Raw genomic sequence first — 8,617 nt, forward strand, 5'->3', positions numbered from 1 at the left:
ATGTATGATCTTCTTGACTATATTTCACGTTACTTCAAAGCAGACAAGTTTTAAACTTTGTTGCAAGGTTTGCTTAGCATGAAGCACATTGTGGGTGGCAGGAGCTGGGAGATAGGGGAACACTCAAAATTTTGGAATTGAGGGGAATGCTTTTCTTTTAACATTTAAATAGAATGGTGGGGCTCACACATTTTCCACAGGCTCCCCTCTAATATTTGTGGGACTAGGGAAAGGAGCATAAACAGAGAACCCCAGCCTGGCTCTCCCCTTCTCTTCTCACCCTCTGACTCTAGCCTACAACTGTGAGGGGCCCAATGCTTAAGTGTGGTAGGGTGATCAACCCCCTCATTTTGCCTGGGACTGAGGGGTTCTGGGGGTTGCAGGACTTCAATGCTAAAACTGGTACAGTTACAGGCAAACTGTGATAGGTCATCTTTTGGATTAAGGAAAGAGGATTATGCAAGGAGGTCCAGATAGCAACAAAACATCTGCTGGTCAGAGATTTCTAGGGTTTTGGAAACACAAAGCATGGCCTGGACAGGTGGTGGTGAGTGCGTGATAGCACATGAACTGTGGTTGGGTATCTTCCTTTTACCTCACACACTCATCTCTCCCAGAACTATGATATATTCTGGGCATGTAGTAGTAGAAAAAGATACAAACATGTTTTTAAAGTAAAACATATTAAAAGCATGTTCAAGTTACACTAATTTCTCTTGTTCAGTGTTGCAAAGCCTTCCTTTCTGACCTCCCTGCAACCATTTTTTGGCCCCTTCCAGTCTACTGACCATATTGTATATATCGAGTGATATAACCTATGTAAATCTCTTTAGTGTGTTCAAATAAAAGAGCAGGACCACTAACTTGATAAAACGGCCCACTGTGATATGAAAAGCGCCCCCAATCCCACTGGACTCACATTATGCCACTCACCCCCTGTGCCACTCATAGGCACACTGGCCTTACTCTGGTTCCTTCCTTAAATGGTCCATCTTCGTGCCTGCTTCAGGGCCTTTGCATATGCCAGGCCCCATGTGCCACTGTCACTATGTGAAAGCTCTTTCCTGATAAAGTTTTCCCTGTCCAATCCTCAGTCTAGATCAGGGTTTCATCCCAGGCCTTCAGACCTCACCTTGCTTTTCCTTTTTGCCACATTTTGTATTTTGTAATACAATGACATGTTATTTGAATAATATATAACTTCTCCTCTAGACTTGTAAACTCAGTGAGGGCAGCATAATGTTACTTGTTGTTTTATCTCCATATACAGATTATATAGTAAACAGGAACTATTTGAGGAAAACAGAAAGGCAGAAATGAAGGAAGGAAGGGGAAGTAAGCAAGCTTCTATATAATGTGGTAAAGTTCACTACGCAAGGAGTTTTAATATTCTACTCTAATATGGGTATTTTATAAAACCTCACTCATTTTAAGAGCAGGAGTTATTTTGTCACAACTTATGTTTCCCTGTTTAAGAGAAAGCATTAGCAACAGAATATACTCACATTGGAAGGATTTTGTTCCATTATGTCATGGATTTGTGAAACAGCACCAAGGAATCAAAAACGCTAGAAAAATCCAAGTAGGGATTATATACGATTTGTAAATTCTCTTTCTCTCTTTCATTTCGCTCCTTCCTCACACTCTGATCCTGATCATAATATTTTCACAAAATCTAATATCAGAAGAAAAAAACTATTAAGCTCATTCTCAGTAATGTGTAAAAGATTAATAAAGTATAAATAGTTACTTTTTTTTTTTTCCCCACCTCGCGGCTAGTGGGATCTTAGTTCCCAGACCAGGGATAGAGGGCAGGCCCCGTAGTGAAAGCGCCAAGTCCTAACCACTAGACTGCCAGGGAATTCCCAATAGTTACTCTTTTATACAGCTCCCAGAAGCTGTAACATTTGAAAATGCAAATAGCCTAAAGTTAAAAAATTCAGTTGGTATTCCAATTATGTGGATGCCATTTTAACAATAAAATCATTCCATATGGCCGAATAAATAAAACAAGCAAAGTTTCATGTTTCTAAAGCAATTATCAAGCAACATGTACAACAGATATCTTCTATCCCCGTCTCCCCTCTACTCTCATTTCTTCCTGAGCCTTACCAGTGAGCCAAGAAACCACTTTACCCATGGAAGGTGACCACATACCCTTTGAGAAATAGCAACTGATCCACAAATGCTGACAGGAGATATAAGCTCCGGCAAATGGATTATTTAGACAAACCAGACACAAAGTACGACTAGCTGGAGAGACATTACTCATTCAAATTATAGGAAAATACATCTTTTATAGTTAAGACAAACCTTAGGGCAGAAGTTCTATGCCAGAGAGGGAAAGCCGGAAGGAAACGAGATACTGCGATGCTGCAGCAAGGTCCAATTCTCTACTTGGATGCCCGCAGGCCAATATACGCAACCGCCTTTCCATCCTGCGCATGTTCCAAATCCCCCAAACGCATGCGTAGAGTGTCACTGCATCTATGATGGGGACGTTGTGAAAGAGTGTCCTCAAGTCCTCTATGGTTCCTGCGCGGGAAGATGGGCAATGTATATGAGGCGCATGCGCAGGTGTGGAAGCAACCGCTTCTTTTCTCTTCGACGTGCCTCAGAGATACCTGTTGTCGCCATGGGCCGACGCCCCGCTCATTGTTACCGGTATTGCAAGAATAAGCCGTATCCAAAGTCTCGCTTTTGCCGAGGTGTCCCTGATGCCAAGATCCGTATCTTTGACCTGGGTCGGAAGAAGGCAAAAGTGGATGAGTTCCCACTCTGTGGACACATAGTGTCTGATGAGTATGAGCAGCTCTCTTCTGAATCCCTGGAGGCCGCCCGAATTTGTGCCAACAAGTACATGGTGAAAAGTTGTGGCAAAGATGGCTTTCACATCCGAGTGCGACTCCATCCATTACATGTTATCCGCATCAACAAGGTGTTGTCCTGTGCTGGGGCTGACAGACTCCAGACAGGTATGCGAGGTGCCTTTGGAAAACCCCAGGGTACAGTGGCCAGAGTCCACGTTGGTCAAGTCATCATGTCCATCCGCACCAAGCTTCAGAACAAGGAACATGTGATTGAAGCCTTATGCAGGGCCAAGTTCAAGTTCCCTGGGCGCCAGAAGATTCATATCTCCAAGAAATGGGACTTTACCAAGTTTGATGCTGATGAATTTGAAGACAAAGTGGCTAAGAAGTGCCTCATCCCGGATGGTTGTGGAGTCAAATACATCCCCAGCCGTGGCCCTCTGGATAAGTGGCGAGCTCTGCACTCGTGAGGTCTTTTGACAGCACTGGCAATTTTGACCATGCTGGTCTGACTTTTGCTCACCAATAAATTTTACTTATGGTAAAAAAAGAATTATTTCTTAATTTTTTTATAGTTTAAAAATATCCAATTTTTAGAATATAGACTAATAGAGAAATAATATTTTGTGTTAACATTACCAGAAAGAGTTTTAATGACAAATGATAATTTCATTTCAAGTGAGAGTGAAACAATTTGTATGCCATTTATACAGAAAGCTGTTGCAATTCTAACCCACACTTTTAACTTAGAGAATCTAGGAAAATATGTCAAAAGTTTTGTTTGTAGAGAAGTCATAAGTTATATAGCTGTCATTGCCTTGAATAAAAAATAGAGAAGAATCTGAGATTTACAGAAAAAATTCTTATTTTTTATAGAAAATAAACAATTGGGATGAAAATAATGGTAGGCATTAGTCATATTTCAATTACAATCTCTTTGAAACTAAAAAGTCTATTCTTAAACTTGTTGCTTACGTTTCCCTTATACATTTCTGCACATTGTTTTTAGAATTACCTGTCACCTCCAATTATCAGCCTTAGGACAATTGGGGATCACTGCCAAAGGTTTCCCCAGACAAGCCTTACATTATCTTACACTCAAGAGACGACAATCCAATCTTTTCTTCATCACAGAAAGGTCATAGTTTGACAACCAAGTACATATTTCTTGATCTGAGTCCCAGTAGAACCAACAGAAAAGAGAAAATGACACTAAATCTGCTGTCTGTCCTCTAAAAGAATCCTAGAGAGAGTTTGCAGTTGTAGGTGTTTGCCCTACATTAGAGTTATGTTGATCATACAGGTGTTTTTATGCATTGTTTTATTTTAGAAATTACATAAGCTAAAGTTTCTGGGTCTCTACTGCATTCTAAAATTCTGGTTATTTAGTTGTTTAGTTATTTGTTATTTAGTCTTCTAAATCTCAATCCTGCAAACAGTGCCCTCAGTTTTCTTTAGCTACTCATTTTCAGAGTCAACATATTAAATAAGGAACAAAAGGAATACTAAATAAACAGTATTGAAACATATGCTTTTAAAATTATTTTCATTTACTTAAAAAATTTCTAGGTCAATCTTAAAATTTTGCATCTGACTTGATACTTCTTTCAGGGCCTTACTATGCCTCCTACTTGTGTATTTTAAGCTAAATTGCTGTTTTAAGCAATAATATTTATTATATCTAAACAAGAAGGATAACAGGTACTAAATAATATATGAATGTATAGAAAGGGCTTTTCAATTTCAGTAGCACTTTCTTTGACATGTTTTACTTGATACTCTAAAACTCTTGAAGCTTTCTAGGAAATTAAGTCCTATGCAATTTGCAAATGAGGGTGTACTTGAGCCAGATCTTCTGACTCCTGTCCAATCCTGTTTACTTTTTACCGAACCGTTTTTCAAAAAAAAACCCTCAACTTCAAAAAAATCAAAATGCCAAACAAAACACAACAAAACAGTTCCTTGGTCATGTCTTAATACAACTGTGATGCAGCTTTGAAAATATTTTCCGTCTTCGTTATTCATCCTTATCTTTGGTCTCAAACTTTTCAAACATCTTAACCTTCAAACTTGGAACTCTGTACTCACTCACTAAATACAGGGAGGCAGCCAAGCATAAGCCCATGAATGTCCTTGCCCTAAGAGATTGGTAACTATGATTGTTTATGCATATAGATAGGTGGATGAAAAGGAAATGAAAGATTAAAAATTATTACATTAAACAACTAATAGGAAGCTGTCATCAAGGTTTATTATTTGAGTTTTCCCTACAGTTTTCTATTATAAACTATTATATATAAATTTTATTTCCTTTAATGTTAATAGAAGAACACTCTCACTTGTTTTTCTTAACAAAAGTCCTGCTAACATGTCCTTGAAGCCATGATTTCATTTTTTCAGCATTTTCCTTTTTTCTGGTCATTCTAGTTGTTAAAAAATTGATAAGACAGTTGAACTGAAATATAATTAAATTATATATTGCAAAGCTCTTCATTATTTCTAAATTTCTATTCTAAATGGAAAATTTAATTTGGGAACATATGTATTCAGAATTTCATGCACTACTGCAATGAAACAGAACTATCTGCTCATTCAAAATAAAAATACAATTACAGTTAACTAAATTCAAGCAAATATTGCCAGATAAATCTCTTTGATTTAGTTGATGGAGTTCTTCAGGTTTTATGGAAAATACTGACGGATCAGTTAGAAAATGGACCATGTACCATATCAGCTTAGTTTTGAAAAGCACATTCCACCAATCATCATTGCATAATCCACCATTTCTTACCCCCCCCCAAATATGGAATTATTCTAAGCGCATTTAGTCTGGAATCCTTAATTTTTATAAAAATATACACCAGGGGCTTCCCTGTTGGCGTAGTGGTTGAGAGTCAGCCTGCCGATGCAGGAGACACGGGTTCGTGCCCCGGTCCAGGAAGATCCCACATGCCGCGGAGCGGCTGGGCCCGTGAGCCATGGCCACTGAGCCTGCGCATCCGGAGCCTGTGCTCCGCAACAGGAGAGGCCACAGCAGTGAGAGGCCCGCGTACCGCAAAAAAAACCAAAACAAACAAACAAAAAAACAAAAAAATGGTATGTATCACTTCCCTGCTAAAAACTATTCACTAGTAATATCAAACTCTTATATAGTGATTAACATATGCCAGGCACTGTTCTAAGCTCCTTAAATATCATAATTCAGTTCCTATAGCCCCTGCTAGATTTCTCCCTTTATTTTCTTTGAGACTCAGGCCAAGCATGTGTGCAGCTGTGCTGAAGGGCACAGACTTGTGTTTAGTCACCCTGTTGGAGTTTGATGCACTGACACACTTGGATTCCAGATTGTCCTTGTGGGGTTCAGTTTGTACTCATGGACTTCATTTGCCTGTGGGATCAAGGTTACCCATATTTCTCTTCACTTTGCATTTAGATATTTTTTCCCCCAATTGCCTGTCTTTCTGATTTGTGAGGATTTCAGGCCCATTGCAAGGAGAGAGTCAATAGCGTCCAGTAGGCTTCTTTACAGTCCCTGGTTGGTGACTTTTATCTAATCACCCACTATCCTCTTCAGAATTATTTTCCCAGCTCTTCTCATTATTCTGCAAAGTTTAATTCCCAAAAGACATTTCTTATTCCATATTACTCTTAGTATACCCTAAGCAAACTCTAGCTGATATGGAAATGATCATTAAAATCGGGAAAAATTTGAAAATTAGTTTGGTGAAGCTATTGAAAAAGTAAAATGTTTTGGAATACATAGCCTTTTGTTTGGATTCTGGCTCTGCCTTCTACTTTTCCTTTCACCTTGAGCAATTTATTGAAATTTTTGGAGGCTTAGTTAGTTGTCTAAAATTAAAATGAAGATTATTGTGACAGTTATGAGAATATGCATTTAACATAGTTTCTGGTACATAGTATACCCTAAATGAATGTTGCTTATTATCATTATTTATTATTAAATGATTAGAAGTTTAAAGGAGTTCACTGTGTATTAGCTATGCTTATTAATATAATTACTCTGGCCATGAAGTGAAATCTAAAATATATCTACTTCTAATTGCAGAATCTCAAAATCTTTTGATGTTATTTTAAAAATTCATATTTAAAGTATACATTGTATCTATTTTTTCTGTGTAAGCTCAACAGTGATGAAGTATTTGAATACAAGTGTGAAAATGTTTGATAGCCATCATACTCAGTATTCCCTGGTAGGTTAATTCTGCTGTTCTACTGAAGATATATAAAATTTCTATGAAATAACTATTGCAGCTTGTGCAATTTGGCCCTATTTTAACCTTTTACTTCTGGTTAATATATTTTCCAAAGCATTTAGATATAATTTTAATTATGTAAATAATTATTTGTATGGAATATTAAAAAGTAATTATTTTAAAGCAGTGTAAAAGATTTAAAAATTTACTATTTCCAACTTATAAGTTACAGGAGCATATTGGTGTATATTATTATAGATTTAATGAACCATGAAAAGTTATGATAAAGTTAGAGAAAGTTTTTTTATTTATCATCATGCATTTTAAGAGGTATATTAAAATGTAATAATGGACTGCACAAATTAAAGCCATAAAAATGCATAGACTCCAATCATAAGATCATAAAGAATGCTAGCCTAGACATTGTCTTTCATTTTGGACTTAACCTCACCAATGCAACTAACTCATACATAATTACAATAAGTTTTCATGCTAGGTTCTGATTTGGAAACCTCTCTCTCTCTGTCTCTGTGTGTGAGGATATATATGCATAAACACACTTGTATATTTGAGATTGTCAGTAAGTCAGTACTCTAGCAAATTCAGTAGTTGCATATTCTATCCAATTTAATCACATGCCAATCAACTAAAAGAGGAAAAAAGAAAGAATCACTTCTTCTGGAACAAAAGCCTTTACAAAATGCAAAATTTACAAAAATGCAAATCATTTGCCTAAAAATTTGTAATGTTTAACAAATCAAGCATTATGTTTTGACACTTGAGAAGAGAATAAGAATTGCAGTACAATAAATGTTACCATATAATAAGAAAGAATTAAAATTTATTTATAGAAGACCTGGTTAAGCTTACACCTAACTGATTACAATAATGTCAATTACAATAATATCAATCAGACAAAGAGTATTTGCCTAGAGATAGTTAATATGGAAAGAGCAAAACCGCTAGATAAGCAGAGGAGGAAAAAACACTGCCTTGCTCACAGTAATGGCTCAGCAGCTTTCTAGCACACTATAACTAGCTGTAATCACACATTTTCATTTGCTACTCTCTATCACCCTGATGGCCAATTTATCCACAGTAGCATATTTACAGGCCTGTTTAGGAAATTGAAATTCTTCACCAGAGCTGATGCTACATTGCCTCCGAGCACTATAGGATTTAATTGAACCAGCATGAAAGAACTGATGAATGGCTTTGCTTGCAGTGAAGAAAGTGACGCAGGTTCGAATTTCAGTGGAAGATTCTAGCCAATACTTAGTGGCTGGGATACAAAATTGCCGACTACTGAAGTGTTATCTTCTGTCTTTCTCTCTGAGCTTACATGTACCTAATTTTCTTTGCCACATCCTCTTTTTTTCTTTCCATTTATGTGTGCTGTGCCAACCACCCTCAGCTCAAATCTGTGTGGCAGGGTCAAATCAGATGTGATTGCAAACCTCAGTCTCTACTTTACTATGCCTCATTAAAATATCCCAAAGGAAGAACATTTTCAGACTTCTACCATTCATGGAGTTTTTGAGATGGAGCATTGTAAACCAGATGTAACCAAATTATGTGTACATTATATATACT

At 37.1% G+C, this 8,617-nt stretch overlaps 1 protein-coding gene across 1 annotated transcript; it reads left to right on the plus strand.

The window, feature by feature from the left end:
* Nucleotides 1-2,554: 2,554 nt before the first annotated feature.
* Nucleotides 2,555-3,280, plus strand: RPL10L (ribosomal protein L10 like; the record flags this gene model as incomplete). Its single annotated transcript, XM_082855770.1, has 1 exon — nucleotides 2,555-3,280. The coding sequence occupies one exon, from the start codon at nucleotides 2,555-2,557 to the stop codon at nucleotides 3,278-3,280; it is 726 nt and encodes a 241-aa protein (XP_082711896.1).
* Between the last annotated feature and the right edge of the window lie 5,337 nt (nucleotides 3,281-8,617).

Source organism: Leucopleurus acutus, assembly GCF_964270905.1.
Source record: "Leucopleurus acutus genome assembly, chromosome: 1".
Taxonomy (NCBI): domain Eukaryota; kingdom Metazoa; phylum Chordata; class Mammalia; order Artiodactyla; family Delphinidae; genus Leucopleurus; species Leucopleurus acutus.